The following is a 23,910-nucleotide window of genomic DNA, read 5'->3' on the forward strand; positions in this document are numbered from 1 at the left end:
TAATGGCAATGTTGTCTTCTGACATGTGTGTCTCTAAAGTCATTTGCCAACCTTCATGTTTTAGGTTGCTTCCAAGACAGACACATGGTTTCTAAGACTTTTTAAAAAGCTCTACCGTTGCTCATAATTTATTTGCAATTCAAGTTTCAGGTAAAATCAAACACCCTTATCTCATTACACTCTGGTGTCAACAATAAAATGATTGGTGGCTGCATGAATACTGATCCTTGTAAGTTCATGTAGTTCACAGTTTTTACAGTTTACCTAGTTCATTGATTAGCTGGTCTTTTAGTGTCCTTTTGTCTTCTTCTAAAATTATTCTTTAGATAATTTCACTGCTTTAAGCACAATATTATTAAATTTTCAGGCCTTCTCTACTTTGAAAAACCTTTTCAGGCAACTTAAGATTTTTACAAGATGTAATACATAAAACCATACAACTCCTCAAAGAGGGAACTAAGAACCCAACAGAGGAGAAGTGGTGGCTACATTTATCTCAAAAGTTATTGCAGCTGAGTATGCAATGGTTCTGATCAGGTGAGACTAAACTGGGAAGACAGAGCCAGCTCTCATTATCTGATTCAAAGAAGCAAACCGGTTCACCTGGAAGGGAAGGACCTTTGTGAGTAGTGAACGCTAAGCTAATTTATCATGTGGGCCTAATGCAAGAGACGATGCACATCATAAGGGATAGGGCTTCAAGGGGAGTTTTCCAGAAAGCGCAGAGCTGAGCAATCACAGCCATTTCTTCCAGCAACTCTTACTAAGAGCAAAGGACATGATGTGAAGTTGTAAGTCTTTAAAAGGATTTCCAGGGGAGCAGAGATGGACAGACAACTTTTTATATCCATCTCAGACACAGAAAGTGAACTCCTTCAACAGCTAATACCACTTCAGATATGGCCACACCTGGTCTAATTAATTAGGTGCTTATAACTACCAAAAGCTCATTTACCATCAAGGCACCTGGGTAGCTCAATCAGTTAAGAGTCCTACTTTTAATCTGAGGAAACTGAGGGTTGCTGGAGTGGAGGGGGGTGGGAGGGATGGGGTGGCTGATGGACATTGGGGAGGGTATGTGCTATGGTGAGTGCTGTGAACTGTGTAAGACTGATGAATCACAGAGCTGTACCTCTGAAACAAACAATACATTACATGTTAATAAAAAGAAAAAAAGAGAGTCCTGCTCTTGATTTCACTCAGGTTATGATCTCAGGGCTGCAGGATCAAGCCCTGCGCCGGGCTCTATGCTAGGGGAACCTGCTTAGGAGTCTCTCTCTCTCTCTCTCTCTCCCCCTCTCTCTTTGCCCCTCCCCCTGCTTGTGCTCTGTTTCTTAAAAAAAAAAAGTTCATTTACCATCTTGATTCCTCCTGTCCCAAAAAAGCCTCTTTGCCTTTCTGGAACCTTCGAAGAACAAAAGTACTTTATGCCAAACTATTATTATCATCTTTTTATTAAATTAATCCTCTAACTAGAGTTCTTACCTTTAACTGCACAGAACCTTCAAATGAGTAAGGACAGAGTAATAGTCCCACACAACAATACTGTGATGGAATTTTGGGTCAAGTGTAAACACATCCAAATCACTTTAAAGTTGACAGACTTCTCAGACACACTGAGACATTATGACTTGAATGACCCACATTCAAGCATTGAGGAAAACAGAGGTAGCTGGATACCAGTCAGAATGGAAGAGTCCGCCTGCTTCTTTGCTTACTAAAATTGAACTTGAGATAATGGCCAGTGGAAAATCAGAACCTAGACCAAAGTAATAATGTTAGCTTTTTGTTGTTGTCTCAATAAAGGCTGGGAGACGAAGTCCAGGTATAAGGGAAAGCAAAGAAAACAAAAATCCTAACACAAATCTGGAAGTCTAAATTCGAAAAATTTAGTCATTAACTGCATCATATAAGAAAAAAACATTTACATTCTAGCTCCATGTGATAATCAGGAAGTGGACTGAAATGCTAATACGTAACTAGGGAGGAGGGAAATCAACAGATGGTAGCAGGTAGAGCAAAATACCACAGGAGGACAGGAAAGGAATCCTATGACATCTCTCTGGGAGAACACTCCCTCTTCTACTGATTTGTCGCTGCTTTAATGGTGCCTGTCCATCTTTCTCCAGCCTTGGGAGCTAACACATTAGGGACAGGGACACTTTCATTAAAACAAATAAAAAGGACACATATAACAAAACCACTGAAACAATTAATTTCCATGACATTTAAAAAATATGATCTGTGTATGAGGAATATTAGCCCTGAAAGGAGCCAGTTATCTTTTGATGAATTAGACCTGTCTAGAAATTCAAATTGCCCCAAGTCCAAGGTCTGCCCAAGCCCATCCATCCATCTGAATTTCCCATGTTTTGAGAAGCAATCTGAAAACTTCCCCCAGATTCTAACAGTGGAAGCCACTGGGGCCTCTTTCTCTCATTCTCATTTCAAAGGCAGTGATTGAAGTGCTATCAGTAGTCCCAGAAATATTAATAGAGTCCACAGAAAAGATGGAAAAGTGAGCCACTTAGAATGAACAACTCAGTTGTGCTGCCCTTTTATGAGGTAGCCCTTCCTTGAGAAATTGTATGTTCTCACTAAAAAATTTCTCGAAGACCAAATATTAAAAATACCACTAGTATTCCCGTGTTTTAAGAGCTAGAGGTACTGAAATTCTAAAAGTAGGTTCTAAACACATACTACATTATTACAAAAATACATTTTATGGAATTAGAATATTTGTGTGCTCCAGATTTTTGACTAGGCTTTTTGTTATCTAAAAAACTGGTCTGTTCCACACAGTATGCCTCTATTCAGTGCAGCACACCAATCGACTCCTATTATTATATAAAATCCTGTAGCCCTGTCAAAATGATCCCTGTAAATAAATAATGTTTACTGTCTTTACTGCTGATTCTTCTAACTTAAAAACAAACTCAAATAGCATACATGGAGTAAAGATGTAACTATTTCATCTTGCTAGTTATGACATATAATGTTATAAAAATAAAAATCCCTTGCTTTTCAACAACATAATATTTATTGAGTTTCTACTATATGCTAGTGTATTTATTATATAGCCATTAACTTTTTTTTTTTTAAGATTTTATTTATTTATTTGAGACAGAGAGAATGAGAGACAGAGAGCATGAGAGGGAGGAGGGTCAGAGGGAGAAGCAGACTCCCTGCCGAGCAGGGAGCCCGATGCGGGACTCTATCCAGGGACTCCAGGATCATGACCTGAGCCGAAGGCAGTCGCTTAACCAACTGAGCCACCCAGGCGCCCCATAGCCATTAACTTTTTAAACCTCATTTATACCTATCTCCTACTTAGTACACTCAAAGGTCTTGTGCTGAAATATTTTACGGAAAAATAAACAGACACTGAGGGTATAGGACTTGCTCAAGATTACCTCGCAAACACAGGGTCAGAATCATAAATACAAAATGTGTAGGTTTCAGCCTCACTTCACTACTGCAGATATATCTCACTGACATGTTGAAATGTTTCAAATAGTGTATATTTGAAAATTAACTTAATTCTTAAATTCACTAGGTTTCGTTATTCTCATGAACTCCACAGTGACATCTTTTGTAATACAAATACTTAAATTTTATATTTTATAAATAGATTCCTTATACAGCAGTTTCTTTAAAAAAAATAAACTACTCTATGTAAGAGGTGTCTTTTAAAAAAATACTAGATATAATGGGAGTAAAAGAAAAATAAGCTTTGTTTGAGCCAAAGTTAGGTTTTAGCCATGAGGTGGCAGAACTTTGAAACACTTTTATATTGTTACTTCTCACAGAATGAAGACTTCTATCTCATTCATAAAAGAAATCAGGCATTCTTTATCCATGGTGTAGTCAATTATGGCAGGTGTAGTAAAAGTATGTTAAGTATGACAACGATCTAGCACTCTAAGTATTATATCAATGAATTGTGTTTCCTTTGTTTTGTTGCAAATCTTTTAGATAGAAAGTAACTCCAGTATTTTAAATAACCACAATCATTATTTATTTCTAAAATTAAAAGTTCTGTGAGATCTATACCCCTCAAAAGCACCGTGTGTTTCAACTATATCCTCTGAAGTGCTGAGAATATATACTACAGAAATAAACCACAAAAAGGAGTTTCTTATCCAACATACATTACACAATTATCTAAAATGCATTAAAGGAAAGAGAAAACTTAGCTGAACTGTCACTTATTAATAAGCTGAACCATGAGGGAGCTTAATAGTTTATCATCTTTTTTAACAAAGAGACTTTCCATATTTAACCATTGACCCCGAAGAGGACATGGAGCCGCACAGACAGCTGTGCATTACCAGAACTTTATAGATGTGATGAAAACAAAGAAAAGGAAATCCACAGCAGTGACTAACTGCACTGTACATTCAAAACAATGACCACAGTGAAAATCATTAAAGAGGCAGTCTATTTACTTAGGTTGGGAACAATACATGACATTTAACCCCAATTTCTTAAATCCCTCTTTGGTTTACCTGCAAATAATCCTTTAATTTACCCACAATATTATAATATGAATAATAACAGTATTAGTAACAGACACTTAGAACAAAAAAAAAAAGCAGAACTAGACCAGCTGTAAGTCAAAGCCTATTAAGGGCTATCTGGAAGCATTTCTAAATGTGCTATCTATTCTGTACTGTCAAGCATGCATGTGACATTTTTTTTTCCAAAAATAATGAATGAGGGTTTAACAATGGCTACTCATTAGATTCTTTCAGAAAAAAATATCACTTATTCGCAGGAAAAAGAGTTATCAAAGAGTTAAGCATACTAATTTTGAACATACTTATGTTTTGGCTTCCTTAAACTTACAAATCGCTAAGCAGATGTTTTTTTTCAAGCTGTCTGATTTGCCAAGTTCTAACTTGGAATACATTTGTACACTAAAGTTGGAGTAATTTAATTAGAGAACCTTGGGCACAAAAATCAAGGCAGTAAGATGGGGATCTTTCCTCATTTCAACATAAACAAATTACAGTCGACTGTGATTGAGCTGCCAGCAGAAACTTTCATCTCCCTGACAGAAGAAAACTCTCAGCAGCTGCACACATCTGCAAGGCCATCAGACAGAGGCTCCTGCCACTCGGGGGTTGATCCTGACACAAAACTGAGTCCTGTGTTCCCAGAACTGAACGGAGTTGCCACCCTCGACAGACTTCCCAGACACTTGACAGAATGCCAGATTGGCTCATCAGCTGTCACCACCAGCCACAATTTAACTATTCTTCAGCAACAAGCAGAAAAACCACCCACAAAGTATCAAACTAAAAGTCCTATCTATTGTCTCTGACAAAAGAGCCTTTCTCATTGAACCCTGTGATGTGTCACTGAACCCTGTAACTAGAGACTTAGCGTATCCCTTTGCCAAGTGGATACGAAGAACCGTGCACGTTATCCGTGCCCAGTAAAGGAAGGAAAAGGGAACTTTCAAATCCTCAACGGCAGACCACTGAGGATGCTACATTTCAAGAACGGAAGGATCTCCTACCTGGAGCCCTCTTCGTCTTAGAATGCTGGACTCATCCATCTCCCCCTCCGCTTTCTCTGAGCCTCACAACAGTCTAGCCATGCTGTACTACCTCTACTTCAGCACGCTAATTCAGAGCCCGGCAGCTGCTGAACACTTACATCACGCTCTAGCTGATTGGAGCCCGGAGTCAGCTGGTGCCGCTTAGTTATGCACTCCAGCAACTTCGGAGAGCACGGAGGCTTGCAGTTCGGTGCGAGAGGGCAGCAAGTGGGCTCAGGTACCTAATGCATTTAGCCAGGCGGGGGAGGCTCTTGCTATTAGGCAGGAAATCGTGGGGTCCCTGTTTTTCCTTCTCCTTCAAAGGCATTCCAGAAGACCAGTAAATGGCTTTCGGCAGGAGCTCTGGGTCAAGCCCCTTCTGAAGCAACTATAAGGTCGAAGTGGCTAAGTAAATCAGTGGTGACAGACACCTCTGTAGAAGGCAGCCAATGATTGGGACGGGGAAAAAGTAGGGCACAGCTGGTCAGCCGAGCAGCACTGCCAGGCCTGCTGCTCATCTTTCCTGATCTTTCCTGATAGCATCAAAGAAAAAAATGTAGCAGAACACGCACGCTGCCCGAAACCCTGCAAACAGAGGGCTCTGGGTGGCTGCTCTTCCAGCCTTGCCAGAACACTTTCCACCTCCCAGTGTGAAAGCCAACTCATTCACATAAATACCTGGCCAGTAGTTTCCTGGCCCTAAGACAGAAACATTTTAGATATTAACGTCCCTCCTGATTGTAACTTCATTTTGTTGAGACCTGATCAAAATGTAAAAAGGCAGAAGAAATCGTAAGAGCCATCATTGGTTGGAAGATTAACCTATTTACAGTCTATAAGCAGCTAAAAGAAAGATTCCCATCATGTGCAATTTCACAGTCTGTTTCAGCTTGTTTACGCTGCTCATCCTCATCTTATTTCAATTCGAAGCAACCAGGAGATGAATATTAAGTTTTCATTACTGGCCTGGCACAGGAGTAACAACATACAATACTACCAATTTATAATAAATTATTCCCCCTTGATTTCTATCCTAGAGATATTTAAATTGAGATTACAGTTTGGTTCTGAGGAGGCAGTCTAGGACTCTGCAACTTGTCTGAAAACCACATTCTCCTTCACTCTATCCATTAGACAGTCTCTTTCTTGCAAGAAAGGAGGTCAGTAAGACAGGCATAATATTTTCTTAAAAATCTACATTTCCTGGGTTTTACCTAATCCAGATATCTGATTTCTTAATGCAAGGGGTGGGGAAGAAAGTGTCTAGAGGTTCCTTACCCATCCACCTGCTATTACACTAGCTTTCTCTTTCTGATTGTCAACCCACTATTAGGAGTGCTATCAATTGATTAGATTATGTCATTAAAAATAGCTTGGGGATTTATGAATCTAACCACTGAGGAAAATTGATTGCCTTTTATGTTCCTGAACAGTCTGCATACATCTCCACACATACAAAGAGAAACCTTGTCAAGAAATAGTAGCACTAGCAGAGCTATCAGCAGAGACGGGTATCGGGGTGTTCTTCCACTTAGGTGTGCTCAGTTGATACCACTTAAGGAAGGAAGCTAGTTCTCTCTCACACGTGCAGAAGTAGTACAGTCTCAAGAAGCAAAGAAACAGCACCTAAGTGATCACTGTGCAAGCCAAAAGGGACCAACGAATTCCAAACAACTGTCTTTAAAAAGATTTTTAAAAACTGTACGTGTTAAAAAAAAAAAAGAGAAACTGTACATGTTTGTTTACATGGAAGGACAGAACAAAAACAAAAACAAAAAGAAAACAACCTAAAAAAAAGTCTCAGAGCCGGGACAGTAAGGTCGGCTTGCTATCTGTGCGGGATCTGCAAAGCTGGTGGAAAGAGATACCCATTCTTGACAGGCCCACCTGTACTTTCATCTTTTCCCACAAAAGTGAGACCTTTTCCTTCGATGAAAACAAAAGGTATGCCAGTTGTTGACCTTTCTCCCTCAAGTCACCTTCCTGAGAGAGGAGCATGAATAGTTGCCTGAAATGGAAGGGCCATCTTAGACTAAGTGCCTTGGCAGGAGGTGAGAATATATTTACCAGCTTAGACTATCACTGTCATCTGTACACAGAGGCATAAGGAAGCCCTAGTTGGTTTTAGGCAAAGAAAAAAAAAAAATCATGACCTAAGAAGCTGAACTTTCAAAAGCAAAAGCCAAGCTCGGTGTCATGACACATGCTTGTGCTCTGAATACTGGGATCCTCATTGTGCTGGTCAGTCTAGAAAAAGTGGGGTCTAGTGGAGGGTACCAAGTTTTCAATACAGAGAAGGAAGGGAAAAGATTTTTCCCCCTGAAATAAAGATCACAGGTTGCCAGGAGGAAGAAAAAAAAAAAAAGGTAGAGTCCAGAAGCACCTTTTCTGTGACCAATTAGGTAAGCTAGTTGGAAATGCTATCTCAAGACATTTTGAGGACACACTGTCAAAAAGTCAAAAAGATGTGTATCCCAGATAAGTGGACTCTGTGCATCCCAAGCACTGTGGCAGCTAGAGATGCCTGGTGGGTGGGAGTGATAAAAAGGAATTTGGTTGGGGGGGTGGGCAAATATGTTTCTTAACAAAAGACTATTTTGAGATAAAAATCTAGTTTAGTATTCAACCATTAACTAAGTCTAAGATGAAGATTATGACCATTGCAGCATCAAATCTAGTATGAAAAAATATCGATTACCTGTCAAAATGTATCACTTTGAGAAGTGATACATACGTTTTAAAGAAATAAAACCAGCCAGAGGCAAAAACATTTGGGACAAAAATGAAAGGCTGCTGAAAAATAACATCAAGCAATAACGACTTAGCAGAGGGAATAGTAAAAGGAAAATTGCTACATTTACCCTTTGCTACATATTTTCTCATCAAGACAAGCCATGTGTTAAAATGCAATAAAAACTTCAAATGATGACACTTATTCACAGGTAATAATTAGGATCTAGCTTAATTTCCATTAATAAACTCATTTTTCCTGCGATTTTATGCCTTCATGGAATATGTTCACAATATCGTGAGTCAATTCAAAAAATACCAACCTCAATGTTTAATGCTGTTATATGTGTATTCAAATAAAATTTCTTAGGCTTTCTCATCAATTATTATCTAAAGCCAGGGGCTTCATGTTACTTGATTTTTTAAAGAAGTATCTGTATGGAGGGGCGCCTGGGTGGTTCAGTTGGTTAAACATCTGCCTTCACCTCAGGTCAGGATCCCAGGGTCCTGGGATCGAGTCCCACATCGGGCTACCTGCTCAGCAGGGAGTCTGCTTCTCCCTCTCCCTCTGCCCCCCCCACTTGTTCTCTCTCTTTTGCTCTCTCTCTCTCTCCCTCAAATACATAAAAACCTTAAAAAAAAAAAAAAAGAAGTATCTGTATGGATACACCCCATGCATACTCTATCACAGGTGTAATTTACTTCAAAGAACACTCAAAATCTATGGACACTATAATATGGGTAAAATTTAAATTTTAATCATTATTACAAAAAATGACTCACAGAAACAAAAACAATTCTAAATCCTGAGAAAAATGGGGTTGGGGGCGGGGTGGAGGAAGCATGTGGTTACACACATTTTCAACAAAGGGGTGGACTGACATTTTGTAATTACTGTCCGCAGTAATGTTTGGTATAAGGATAGAGGTTTGCCATCTGATTTACCTGGTCAGGTACTTTTCACAAAATTAAAAAGAAGTTACCTCTCTTCACTAGTTCCACACTGGTTACCCTAACGTAAACACTCATTCTGATTATACACCCACTCTTCACCAACTGAATGCTCACTGAGGAACTGCCGTGAGGAACACTGTGAGTTTTTTTTAAAAAACCAAAGATGGGGTAAGTTTCCAGACTTAACCTTGCCCACTGCACACCACTGAACTAATCCACTCCCTACCAGCAGCTCTCAGCCTTGGCTGCTGGACCACCCACCCACAAGCCAAGGGAGCCCAGATCAGAGGGGATTGTGAGAATGGTTTCCTGGCAGAGAGGAGGTTTCTCCCTACCACAGGGAGGAGAGTCAGAAGAACGCCACTGTTACCCGGGTCCTCATCCCCTCAGTAAGAGTTGTCAGTATGCTCTGAATGTGATCTCTAGACCATTACCACAATCCGTGGTGGGACCGCCCCATAGTGTATTCTTATACATGTGTGGCAGCGATCACTACTTCAGCTCGAGCAACATAGACAAACAGCCTCAAAATGCATTCACTACTAGATCCTGTCTGTTACTCTCAAACAACAGACCAAGGATTCACATGTCTTTTATTTATGTTCAATGACCAGGTAAGTCTATGTGGCCAAGTGGACAAATCTTCCATTTACCATTTGATTACTTTTTCCACTCATAAGCTCAATGGCAATGGCCAATGAATGCGTTGTATTTAAGAAAAGTTAAAATAAAGATCATAAAAACTTACAAAGGAGAAACAGACCATTCCAGAGAATGCATGTAAGTATCCACTATTGGGAATATAATCATACTGCAATGTAAGTGGTAAAGAGAACCTCGGATGCCAATGACCAAGGTAGCCGTGAGATTTGTTCAAAAATACATTTCCGTATTTACATTTAAACTCCTCAATTTTTGCACTTTATTTTCCTCCATGTTTTACTTCTAAATAATAATAGCCAACATTTATTGACCACACACGATGTGCCAATCCCTGTTCTAAGTACTTTATAAAGTTTATCTCATTTAATCGTCATACTAACTCTATGAGTTAGATTTAATCCCCATTTTACAGAGGAGGAAACTGACCCTCAGAGAAGTCAAGCAACTTCCTAAGGTCACACAGTCAAGGAAAGGCAGACTGAGAACCAACTCTTTCCGGCTGACTCTCCAATTTTGGTTGCTAACCACCCTATTGCCTGTTAGGGCTTAAACCAAGGAGGAAAAAGTGCTTTCCAGATGAAAGGAACACATGAAAGGTGTCAGGTATTTTTAGCTCCCAAGAAAAAATCACCACATTCTAAGTTGTCAGTGGTCAAAACACACCAGAGAGAACATAAGGAATTCCAGATTCTACGGGCCACGTGTCTCCAAAAGACACGGCTTCAGGACAGAAGCTAGGGACCTCCTCCTCCCCACCGCCCCCCGGGGGGGAACACAGGAGGAGGCGGAAGGCAGCCAGAGACAAGTGATGGAGTATGGCCTCTACTTTCTTCTTAGCTGTCTACGGGCCTCCAGGGACTCCCTCTGAGTGTCAACTTCACCTTTCTGGCTGCTCCAAAACGATCGGATTCCAAATAAAGTGTCATTTTTTTATCAACATGTAAATTCCACAAAACCAAAGGCACCCTTTTCAGTGGTGGTGCCGGACATGCTACACATCCGCATTCACCTGTGGGGCTTTTTGGCGGCTCCTTGTTTCCTGGTCTCATCTTCTCTGGAATTTACCACTGAAGGCACTCCTTAAATGGCTCTTGCCCTTCAGGTGAAATGACTCAGGGCACAAAGGCTGCTCACCCTGTTCTCAACAGCGCTGAGACTTCTCCCTTCATTTTCAGGAATCATGACTCTCCAGCATCCCTAGGAGAAAGCCCCTGGCACAGAGAGCCGTCCCTGTCCAGGCTATGCCAAATGGGAACCCGGTAACTTGGGGCAAGTCCCTCAACTTCCCTGAGCTTCAGTTTCTATGACAGAAAATGGAGCTATGACTATGGACTTCACCAGGAAGCTGGGGAAGAGGAGGAGGCCATTTGCTGGGAAACTGGGAAACTGATCCCACTGCCCTTCGGGGGAGAGCAGTCCACTCTGGGCACCTGGTCCCTCCCTCCTGGCCCCAGAGCCATGTCTCCACACTCTCCTTCCTCTTCCATGATCTTGCAGGCCATCAGCCTGCAGAGTATCTGCATCACATACCACTCAGCCACTTTCTGACTGCAAGGCTCCTTCGCCCGCCCAGGAACACGGGAGAGGCAGAAGACAGGGCTCAGCTTCCCAGTAGTTGCTTCTCATCCCCATCCTCCCAAGTCACAAAGTAGTGAGCATGCTAACACCAGGGGTGGGCTGAAGTGTGGGGCCGGAACACATACCACGGTCTGCATGCTGACTCTGAAGACAGGTTACGTACTTGGCTCTAGCTGACATTCATCTTCATTCCTGCCTAATATTAATACTGTAATATGACAATATTACTGTCAAAGTTATTCCTGTCTAATCTTTAGAAGTATCTGTTATTCATTAAAGTAACATACAAGTGAACCAGTGTCATCAATGCTCAAAAGTAAAAAGACACCTGGAGACAGGTTCCGTTCTGTTTGAAGTCCCAGGAGATCTTATACTCAGGAGGCAACACTGAAACCATCAATTACCTTGTCCTGTGTTTTAAAATAGTCACTTGAGATTTTAAAGTAACGTTCTAATCTCTAAGGTCAACAAAGGTAAAGAAATACTTCGTACTGTATGTCTTTTTCTCCCCAAAGAAAAATGTTCAAACCTGACAGGAAGAGGACTAAAACAAAGGACAGGCTGCCTGCCTTCCAGAGAAAGATGGAATTTTTCCTACTCAAAGGAAAAGGGCGGGATCTAACACCTTCCCACTGACAATATACCACAGTCTGAATTTGCCCAAGGAGTAGCATTTTCTAAAACACGTTTCATTTAGCAGAGATTGCAGGTGGGGGTCAGTAGCAAGCATATGCCTATGAAATATCCCACGCTTCCTGCGTTTAGCTCCATTTTCCATCCCGCCTGTAATCCTGAAGACTCTTTAAATGTATGCGACTGGTGATTTCTACAATGTGACATGCATGATTTCGCTTCAGGCTTTTCACAAGAAACCTATATTGTCTTGACGTTTGCATCACCTTTTTTTATCTAATTATTTCTGGCATATTACCCATCAAATCACTACTGACAATATGACAGGAATCATGGTATTGAAAAAATTACATCCTAGGAGGAAATAATAAAATATAAATCACATACATAATTTTCTTTTGAACATTTTAACAATGACATCCTCATATACATATGAAATATAGCAGACTATCCCCATAAATGCCCTAACATCAATCACGGCAGGGAAAATATTCTCTAGTTTGCGAACACACAGATCCAACAAAATATAGCATTTCTAATAAAACTGGGTAATACTTCATTTTTTTCATACGAGAGCATTTATGAAGATCTGACAATTGGAAATAGTTCCAATATATTTTTTTCAATTATGTCCCTTCATCTCTAAACGATACACAGCTAACACTGGAATCGTGAACTAGTTGTTAGCAAACTCCTGTATTTCACATGAGTAGATCTATCAAGATCAGAGTAGATGAGTGAAGTGACATTAGCAGTCCCACCGCTACAGGATGCCTATCAACAGCAGGAGCTTTAGAAATGAGTAAGTCAATATGTATATACAGAAGTGGTAACGCTCCTGGTATCAACCAAGTATTTTATGAGCATCTGAAGAAAAGAGACAGTCCTAAAATTATTCCTAAAGTGATGACATACGCCCAGAGATAAAAGATGAGGATAATTTTTTCAGAATTTTGAACTGTATCGTCTATATTCCAACTACACTCGCTGAATCAGAGATTACAACAGCACTTTCAGAATACACATGTATTAAACTTTTTAAAAATCTCACACTGACAGGAAGCTGAGTTCTAGGTTAAATGTATTGCTACCTCGCTAAACGTCCTAAAAAAAGGTAAGCGCAGGAAGGGGGAAAAATTCTGAAAAATCTTCTAAGGAGAGAAACCAAGCCAGTCACCTTGGAATTGAAAATCTGATTGTCCAAAGACAGCATGCTAAATAAAATTAGGGTGGGATTGGATACATGAGGTAGTCAAGCACTCTTTCTACGGATGTTTATACTGACATGCTTACAATACAGATGTGAAGAGCCACGTGCAAGCTAATTGTTTTAAGCCCTACAATCATGTCTAGAACCTCACCCTACCTTGAGACACCAGCGTACATTAATTCCGAGATTTTGGACTGGGAACCTCTTTTAGATCTTGTTGGCATTATGCACACAGAGCCAAGCACTTTTGGTGACTCTTCCACAAATACTGAGGAGCTAAGTAAGTCTAAGAGATACATACAAAAGGGGTTTTAAAAAACAAGTCGGCCTGTTTCAGGCAGGCATACCTAAGTCAGACACTGCCCTTGAAACCTGTTTGTGACTCCACTGATCCCCACATATAGTTGGCCTTTCTTTCCATCACCCTGCACTCACGTGTCATTCAATTCAGAAGTGAACAGAAATGAGGCTGCTGCTAGCACTCCTTTTAGGATAATGGCAAGCAGGACTCCTTGGGACTCAACCATGAAACACGGCAACGTGATAGAACATTGCTTCTCTACGGTGCGAACTCTGTCTTCTAGCTTCCCCTAAATGTGCTCTTCAGAGAAACACAAAAGGTGCTCCAGAGTCTAGCTCATTAATCCTCATCGGTTTCTTGTAAAGTAGCAAAGCAAGAGACTGGTCCAATTTACCAAGTAAAGTAAGGCAATGAGGTTAAAAGAAGAGCCCAAGGTCATGAAAACAGTTTAAAAAAAAAACAAAAAAAAACAAGAGCAAACAAAAGAATTCAGGCTTCTGGGTCAGGTACCAGGGCCCAGACAGCAGCCACATTCCAAAATACCTCCCCCTTTCCTCATCTGCCTTCACTGTCCATCCCACCGGCGCTTTAACAGGAATTCAAGGGCAAGGGCTCCCCCGCCAAACCTTCAAATAGATGCACCAACAAACACTCATGTGGGTGTACCCACACAGTGATGTGCATACAGAGGGAAAAACAGAAGCACTAAATGAAGGTCAGGCCAAGGATATATACTTTAGGGAGATGTCACATGAAGCACTGCCCGCTGATCCAACAGTAATGTCTATCTAGTTCAGCAAAACTAAGTTGAAAACAGTGTTTAAATTTCAACTGCACAAGTCATAGATAAACTCTGTTTTTTGTTTTTGTTTCTTAGTGGTTAAGGGTCCCTCTACATTCTAAGAACATATAGTCATGCATTAATATTCAAAATACCATGGGATTCTTGGGATTATGTCACACATTGAGTCCATGACTCTATCCAAAGACCGTGAAGAGCAGCCTGTTCTCCTTTCTCCTTCTCTTAGCTCAAGAAAATAAACACTTGTCTAGTTTTCTTAATATTTCAAAATTATAAATATAACAGATTTCTATTATAGAACATCTGTAGTATACAAGACCATCATAAAGCCCTAATTTTTTTAAAGATTTTATTTATTTGACAGAGAGAGAGAAAGAGAGAGCACAAGTAGGCAGAGCAGCAGACAGAGGGAGAGGGAGAAGCAGGCTCCCTGCTGAGCAGGGAGCCCAATGTGAGGCTCCATCCCAGGACCCTGGGATCATGACCTGAGCCGAAGGCAGACCCTTAACAACTGAGCCACTCAGGCGCCCGAACTCCTATCTAATTTTAGATTTTTTTTTATTTTATTTATTTGACAGAGAGAGACATAGTGAGAGCGGGAACACAAGCAGGGAGAGTGGGAGAGGGAGAAGCAGGCTTCCCGCAGAGCAGGGAGCCCGATGCGGGGCTCGATCCCAGGATCTCGGGATCATGACCTGAGCCGAAGGCAGACGCTTAACGACTGAGCCACCCAGGTGCCCCCTATCTAATTTTAATGAACAGTGTACACTACCCTTATTGTTTTTTAACCACCAAAATATTCATCACTTTTATACATAAAGGAACCCCGAAATTGCTATTAAAAGCTGTCTTTAAAGTAGTTCTTCAAGTAAGACCAAGGAATGGCTTTAACAAAAATTAATATTCTCAAAAAAATAACAATAAATGTTTAAAAACTTTGATCTTGCTGATAGCTGATTTCTTAGACTTAGTTTCTCTATAGTCTATATAAGAATGCAGTTCTAGCACATTATCCTTAAAAATTAAGGAAACCTATCTCAAGTTTTACAGACTGTTAAAAAGTCACTATGTTCTGTTTGAAATCCCCCGCTCATTCATTTATATTCATTAATCTTAATGATATCATTAATGCACAATGTGTTTCACAGAAACTAATTGTATTTTGCCAGAATCAAACATTAACAATTATGCCTCCCATTATCACCTAATAAAATAAAACTTAAAAAGTCTCAGGAACATCAGTGAATATTTTGGTGTGGTAAATAATTTGCATTTTTAATACTACAATAAATTGACCAGATTACCATCAATTAGATAAATTAATATTCTGTAAGTAAGACCATCGGGAATTATTCCATTAGAAATTGACAACTCTTGACACTCATTTCCTTGAGCTTTATTGAATACAGGCTTAGCCTTTCTTTGTCCTCTTATCTAAAGTTGGCCTTTGTGACTCTAGCTAATACCACACAACAGAACATATTCCTCTTTAATTTTATATACTTATCATTGCTTTAAGCAAAGAAAGGAGATTAGGAAATCTGTGCTCTTCCAGTAAAGGAGAAATATCTACCTGGGCAATAAAAGTGCCCTGAGTCAGAAGTGTGTGAATCAATTTGTTTACATCTTGTATTACTATACACATTTTTTTATCCCCTTGATTCAAAAGCCAATTGCTAAACATCTACTATGAGCCAGGCATTATGATGAATGCTGAGAACACAGGGAGGAAAGACTCAGTCCCACCAGAATGCAGTCAGGGGTCCCAAGACACAAGTACCAAGGAAGGATGAACTCAAAGGGTAGGTGGAGAATAAGGGAGGTTTCCAAATTTATCCTCTTATTAGAATCACTGGAAGATTTTTTTTTTAAAGGACTTTATTTATTTATTTATTTGAGAGAATGAGAGAATAGGGGCGGGGCAGAGGGAGAGGGAAAGAACCTCAAGAGGACTCGGCGCTGAGCAGGGAGCCTCACACAGGGCTCAGGCTCACAACTCTGAGATCATGACCTGAGCCGAAAGTTGAACTGACTGAGCCAACCAGGCGCCCCTGCATCATATTTTATAAATTGCAAAATTTAAGGCCCCAATCTACTAAATCACAACCCCCCAGGGTGGGCCCCAGGCATCAGTACTTTCTGAAGCTCCCCAGATGATTCAACTGTGCAAAAGTTTGACAACCCCTGGTCGAAAGGGCACAGGAGTACTAAGCCCCGCAGTAGTAGGGACCTTCTTACTACAGAATTCCTGTCATCCTCCCCATGCTTGATTATCAAACTTGAGAAAGGGACCAGGGGAGACAGTGATGGAAAACAGTAAGGGAAAGAAGAATTAATTCTTGTGGCTATAAAAGAATAGGACTTTAATCTCTTTTCACCAAAGACTAGCATTTTCATGGAAAGACAAGGCACATTTTGCACAATCTTCCTCTAAAATTGAAATTCAGTGAATTGGATAAGTCCTATTGGTCTTCGCCTTACTAAACACATTACATGACTCAATTATTAAAAGCAAACAGGATCCTTCAGCTTTTCCTTTTGAGGTTTCTCTGGTGAAGATTTCATAGCTCACCTGACAACTCTGAATGCCTGTCACCGCTCTCTTCTGAGACAGGAGAAAGGACATCTGTGAAAAGCTCATTCATTGTATTCTCTAACTGTCCACTAAAGAAAATTAGATACAATAGCCAATATATATCCTGAATATTTTACCTACTGAAAATATTGTAAGACCAAATCTGATTCCATTTTATAAAAACAGTACACAGAGATTCCTTACTCTAAGCCATCAGTAAAAATACAGATTTCTTTAGGGAAAATATATAATAAAATTCGAATACTGTACAGGAAAGCAGAATTTTCTCTCAGTCCTTACTTGTCTTCTGAAATACAGGTTTTAGAAACACGTCACCAATTTCGCTACTCAGTTTTTAGAGGGGATACTTGCCTTTAAGAAGTGAGAATGTCACTTCCTTTACATGCTTCTGAAGAAGCATCTTTAACCATCTCTGAGTATAAAAACCGTAACTAATAGACTTTTAGCACGGAGTTACTCATTTAGCTGTGGTGTTTAATTGCACATGCAGTGGAGTTTCTAATAATGTATTCCAGTAGCATGACGTCTATTTCTTCAAGAAGTTACATGCACCATGTTCCACTAAAATGTCTTTTTTTAAAGTTACTCGAGGACATTGCCCTAGCTATTGAAGTTTTCAACATTTTCAGAACACACTCTCTCTCTCTCTCTCTCTATATATATATACATCGAAGATACCAAAACATCTACCATATATTATTCTCTAAAACTCAAAATACTGTCAAGATTACATATTCTCTAACTTGCAGCAGTGATCTGCAGCCCAAGTGTTGTGGAAAAAAATCTCCATGTGACATGATAAAGCATTTTAATTTCAACCAGATATTAGCTTTTAAAATGTTCTTCTTGACAGTTTCCTAACAATTAGAAGATAAGTTTTAAATCATCCAATTGTTTTTTTCCACTTGATTTAGTGACCCACCTTGCATGTACAGTATACCTTTCCCTTACATGCATTATGGATGTATCTTTTAAAAGTCCTCAGCCTATTTACTTCCACCAGTTGCAAATGAGATTTGCTGATGCGCCACCTACTGGACAAAATACCATTTACATCAGTGCACTTCACCCCTTTCTTTGAGCTTTTAAAACCCTAGATTCTCTCTGTTAATGGAGATGAAGATCAGAGAAACTATTTTGAGAGGAGGGTAATCTAACGAGAAACAGAGTTTGCCCCATCAACAGTACTCTAGGTGGTAATGTCAATGATACTTAGGGGAGGGCTGGCCTCTTCTACATATCTATGGCTGCTCACCATGCTTGATGAAGCACAAGGGAGGCAACCAAGGGTCATGAAAGCACTCAAGGTCATCGTCCAAACAAGCAAGGATGATGCCTGCTTGAGACCTGAGTGAAAGTGATCGCCCCTCCAACAAGCTGATGACCTATAAGGAGCTCACTCCACACTGACTACAAAGAGTAACAGATTCTCAGCTATTTACATATGTTGTAACATCAGTGAGGTGTGAATTCATCATAAACCGTTACTTTGATTTCAGTAGTTTGTTACTAGGCTAGGTAATATCCTAAAACTCCGAAAAATATATGGAGACCCTCCTTCTCTGAGGTTCCAGAAGGAGAGAGAGAGAGGAGATGGGGAAAGTTACAGGCAAGTACCACTGTCTGTTCATGTAAAGCTGCCCCTGGAAACCCATCTCTTCTCTTAACCCACAGAGGCCTGGGATCAGGCAGAGTCCACGAAGTGGTCAACATTGCTCTCCTAAATTTCCGAGAGAATTAAAGACCTTCTAGACCTCTCCTGTTCCCAATGCCCTTCCAAGGGAACATTCCATTTTGGCAGCAATGGAAGAGTGCACTGTGCCTATGTGATTTGTATCTACCACTCCTCCCTTCACTACTAACTACTGTTTGCCATGGACTCCTCTTTCTGGTTCAAGCTGTCAGAAATGAAAATTCTAGTTTCAGAAATAGAACCACCCACTTCTTCTCAATGGGTGAAAGATCTACATGATGCCAGGCAACCAGCAGTTTTATAAAGCAGGTACCTATCTCCTGCTTTGCTCATTTGGATCCTTTGTAAGCAGAAATACACTGCAATGTTCAGAAGCAGTATGTGGAGGAAACTCCTTCCTCTGTTTTTCTTTTAGGGAGGAAATATGGCTGAAAAATAATAAAAAGCACAAGAATGGCAACCGAGCAACTGGAATCCATTCCAGGTTGACACTTGGCTCTTGACTGCCCTTGGGAAAGTCATTTAATAAATCGCTTCCTGCAATTTGTTTCAATTTCCTTAAAGAAAAAGACACCTGCCCATTTTTACCCTCCATTTTTACCCTGATTTTTAATTTTTTCAATCCTACAGAAAATTTAAAATTCAATAAATACACTTACACTCTTCACCTCAATTCACCAATTACAAACATTTTTCTGTGCTTTCTTTTGCTATAAGTATTTGTGAAAATTTGTGAAAATACAACGCAGACAAAAAATTTTTTTTTTACTTAATAGAAAATGCTTTAGGTAAAAAGCTCCCCACAAAAAGGTGGTAAATGGTCAATAACTATACATTAAGATTTCCCAAGAGTATTTTTATCAGGAATTAGATTTTTTAAAAAACTCTTAGAATGACAGAGAGTTGTAATTAACATTTTCCAGAAGATGCTTCAATGAGGATGGTCAGTCTCAGATGACCCCTAGAATCACTCCGTTTCAGAGCTGGAAATCCTCTCAAACCCTTCACTTCAGAGATGTGAAAACTGAGATCCAGTGAGGCTGCTTCACCTTGTAGCTGCTATAAATAATAGACTTCACTGCAAGAGAGGTGGGGACTTAGGAAGACAATGAGAACACCAGGAGGAAGGGGACTGAAGGGAGTATGGGAGGTAGCCAGGCATGGTCAAGGGCAGCAGCTCCCTAAACCCACTGACATTCACCCGCCACAGCGCAGCATTACCATGCTCCAAGGGCAATGCAGGACAGCTGCCATCTGGAGCAAACCAGAACCGGCTCTTCCCAAACTCTGAAAATTCCCCTTTCCAGCCTCAGCCTTACACTCCCCTAGTTCAAACGTCTGACCCTGCTTCAGACCTCTCAAGCATTTCTGGTTTTCCTCTTTATAGATTAGGCTGTTAATGTGTCTTCTGACTAATTATTAAACACAGGTTATATCAGGGTAAAGATGTGACCATAGCAAATGAAACTTTACCACGTGTGGCTTTGAGAGATAACCACCTCTCCAAGCAAGAATAGACAGAAGCCCTCCTGAGGATACACAAGTCCAGTTTTATGTTTCCTGAGCCATGCTTCAAGGTTTTGTGCTAGAGATGGGATTTCCTCTGTTGTTTTGGTGTTCTGCTCCAGAAATACAAATCCTTTTGTTCATAGAATTATCCATGGCCACTTTTAAAACCCCTAAATCAATAAGAATAATTCAGCAGCAGAATATTAATTTTCAGTAATACATCTTCTATCGATCGTTTCTTGGCATACTTCCTGGTCTGGTGTGGCTCTGCACTCAGCTCAGCACCCACCGGCTGTATCATCTTGATACGTACGGACGGCGTTCTAATGCAGAAGATGACACCACCATCCACCTGGCCCTCACAGGTCTTTTATTTTGTTGTTTGCCGTTCTCTGTCTCCTAACACAAACGCAGACCGAGACTGGGGCTAAGGAGCAGTTTACAGCCAGCCATCAATGGCTTCATTTGTAAAATTAGAGCGCTCCTGAACTCCCTTGTAAAATACTTTGAGGTGCTTTGATAAATTATAGCACAGGAACACAATTATGGTATTGATTCCTAGAGCCACCAGGTTCTCTGTCAGTCCCTGTTGCATTCACAGCTATCTTTTTAATATCTTTCCTCCTCTCTTAGAAGTGTCCAAAAACCTGACAGTTAGCATTATTTAAGGATGTGCAATGCCTTCATCAATTGAGAGTAATGAAATAGGTCTTTTTATGCCTTTTCATGTGTCCATTTACCTCCCTGACAAACCATGACACTAGCACCCATCACACGACTAAATCAAGATGCTGACCAGATTGAGTACTTTCTTGACATGACTGAATTCTAAGATGCATACATTAACAGATGTTAACCTACCCAGAATGTACTGTGTGTTCTATCAAGGCATCAGAAATACTCTGAGGCTTGCCCAAGATCTGAGAGGCATCCAACTTATTTGAATAAACACAAACAAAGGTGGCAGGAGAGAGTGGACGGAGCTGGAAGGACAAACACCTTTTTTTTTTTTTAACATGTCCTGAATCATTTTCTCAGTTAAACTTCCAATGTGTTTGGACAAGTCTGCCTTATTTCTCACATTGAAAACATATCCAGAGACCAAGAATATAGCTGCTATTTTTCACTCCCACCCTAAAATGTTATCATTTAAAAAAATGTTATCATTAAAAAAAAAAAAAAGTGCCGATCCAGTTAATATGCTATCTTTACTAAATCTCAAATAGGCAGGCTTTTTGCCACAGCGAGGCTGGGAACCGGCCCTCCTCCCCACCATTCCCCCCAAGCAGAGGCGAAAGGCAGCAGAGCATTGCTGACATCCCTCTCCAGCGCTCAGGGACCAACTGTCAGAGAGTCCTGGTGGTAGGGGAGAGAAGCCAACATGAACCATTCTGCCCGGCAGATTCTCTGGGCCTCTGCCCAGATCCTGTGCATGCATGGCCCTCCTCTATGCAGAAAGTCATCACCTGGAAAGCCCCCAGCGAGGTTTTTCCTGCGATTCGTTAGTCTCAGAAGGACAGAGAGAGCAGAAACACAGTGGTTCTACACAACAAGAGCAGCATCCTCTAACTTCTGATTTCAGAGGAAAGCCTTTTAAAGGGGGGACTTGGCAAAAAACCTTCCCGCTCCATCCCTGCTCCCTCTCTTGTCTTCTCAAGTTCAACCACACACTGGATTAACTCCTCTGCATAGTCACTATGCTATCACAGTCCGTAAAGAACTGTGAGGGGAGATGGAGGGCAGAGAGGAGAGGCAAAGGAAATTGGAGAGCAGAGCAGAGAGTATCCTCCCTGGATTAACTAGCCCCTACGCTGGATAGAGTTCCCCAGCTATCCTATGAAACCTTTCATAAGCCAAGAAAGTGTAAACCAAAGAAGCAATTACCATTAATTTACATGGAAAACCTTTTGAGCACGCCCAGACCCAAGAAAACAACCTCCCAGGCTTTTCTGACAACTTAGGACACATCTTGCTCAAAGATGCCCAAGATAAAGCACAGATGTTCACAGACACCGCTCAAAGCTCTGGACAGACAGCAGCCTGATGCTGAGAGGCTGAGTGTAATTCCCCCCCGGGGGGGGGAAGGGCAGCGGAGCCTGGCAGCACCACTCTCATTGCCTCTGTAAGAGCTTGGGGCAAAACAAACCATCAACAGTCTTCTTGCTACTCAGCATTTTTCCCAACATGAAAACCCTCTTCAGATTTCTTTTGGCCCTAATGCAGGTTCTTCGAAACAGTGAAGTATGGTAACTTGAACTTGCAACATCTAAACAGAGAAGAGGCAGCCGGAAGCACCACTTCCAGGGACAAGTGAGGCTTGGGTAGTGCTCCCACTCATGTTTTTGGTCATATTGACTAGCTATTTACTTGCTCATCAAACCACTTCTTCTTGTTTCTGGGTATGCAGCTAGAATAGTTTCCTAGCCTCTCTTGGACGTGGGTATGGTTACAAGACGGAATTCCAGACAATGGACTAGGAGGTACATGTGATTCTTCCCCATCTCCTATCTGAGTGTTAACACTCAGAGGAGCTTGGAAAGAACAAAAACATAGCCGCACCTCTGTCAGCCTGAGTTCCTGATGGACTACGTGGAAGAGAGCCTATCTCTGCCAAAATGGCCTAGAAGTGAGGGAGAAATAAATTTCTGTTGTTTATACAAGTAAATAATAACAATATCGAGGAAACTTCTAAATCAGCAAAAACTGAGTATATTTGTTACAACATTTATTTAATACAACACAATGTACTCTTAAATCATCCTGATGAGACACTGGGAGAAAACCTACCTCACCAACAACTACAAATCAGCCTACCACTAAAAATAATGGTGTGCAAGCATTCTCACAGCGGATGTCACGTGGGTCAGAGCTGCAGGGCTTTCAAAGTTGTTTGAGAGTCCACACCCTGGGGACCGCTTGGGCAATTTATATAATGGTATATCCATGAGATGAAATTGTGTGTCATCATTAAAAAGGGCACAGTAGACTTTTCTGTGCTAATGTGAGATATTTGCACATTAAATTAAAAAGTGAAGTCAAAGCAGTTTCCAAAAATTCAAAACAATTTTACGTTTATGGAGGCATACATAATTCTTTTCCACAACTAACAAGAAACAATTAGTAATGATTACCTTTGAGGAGAGGGACAAAGAGAGGTAAATCATTTTTTTACATTTCACCTTTTTGTATTCTTAGAATTTTCTAATATTGGACATGTATGACTTTTTATAAAAATGTCAAAAGGGGTAGCAACACTGTGGGCTATTATCTTTTTTTTCCCCAAAGATCCCTATATTAAAAAAATATATATATATTACCGTTAAAATATAAATCAGCAGCATGAAAGAAGGGTCACATCAGTGGAATGAATGGGTGTTCCCCTCCTTCCAGACAGATCAATTCCCAAGTGAGGACACTAGGAGGTTGTTGCTGAGTGATTGCCAATTATAACTATATAATTCTGAATTTGTATTGGTGTCATGAGTGACCATAAGGTTCCCCTACTTACACGGAACTTACGACTCTCCTGTTTATTAGAAAAATAACGTGTGGCAAGAGCATTTCTGATTAGTGATCACTGAAGAAATGCTTGAAGAGCCTGTTCCATGTAAGTTCACTCCCAGATGAATTCATGTGCCTTTCTCTGATTTCAAAGCTCTTCATCTAAATGCTACATTTAATGGGGGGGGGGGGGGC

The 23,910-nt window shown here is 40.6% G+C and overlaps 1 protein-coding gene across 9 annotated transcripts in view; it reads right to left on the reverse strand.

Moving 5' to 3' along the window:
- The window catches only part of MAST4 (microtubule associated serine/threonine kinase family member 4), a 519,579-nt gene that overhangs the window by 316,944 nt on the left and 178,725 nt on the right, over positions 1-23,910 (reverse strand). For 2 of the 9 annotated variants that reach the window (XM_081825666.1, XM_081825665.1), the window contains exon 1: positions 5,525-8,345. The exons of 6 other annotated variants lie outside the window; for them this stretch is intronic. In XM_081825666.1, coding sequence (XP_081681792.1) covers positions 5,525-5,563 — 39 coding nt within the window. In that variant the 5' untranslated portion in view covers positions 5,564-8,345. Of the gene's footprint in view, positions 1-5,524; positions 8,347-23,910 lie in introns of those variants that run through there. One more of the 9 variants, XM_081825664.1, reaches the window with a different exon arrangement.

Source organism: Leptonychotes weddellii, chromosome 7, assembly GCF_054177405.1.
Source record: "Leptonychotes weddellii isolate Sample4059 chromosome 7, ASM5417740v2, whole genome shotgun sequence".
Taxonomy (NCBI): Eukaryota; Metazoa; Chordata; class Mammalia; order Carnivora; family Phocidae; genus Leptonychotes; species Leptonychotes weddellii.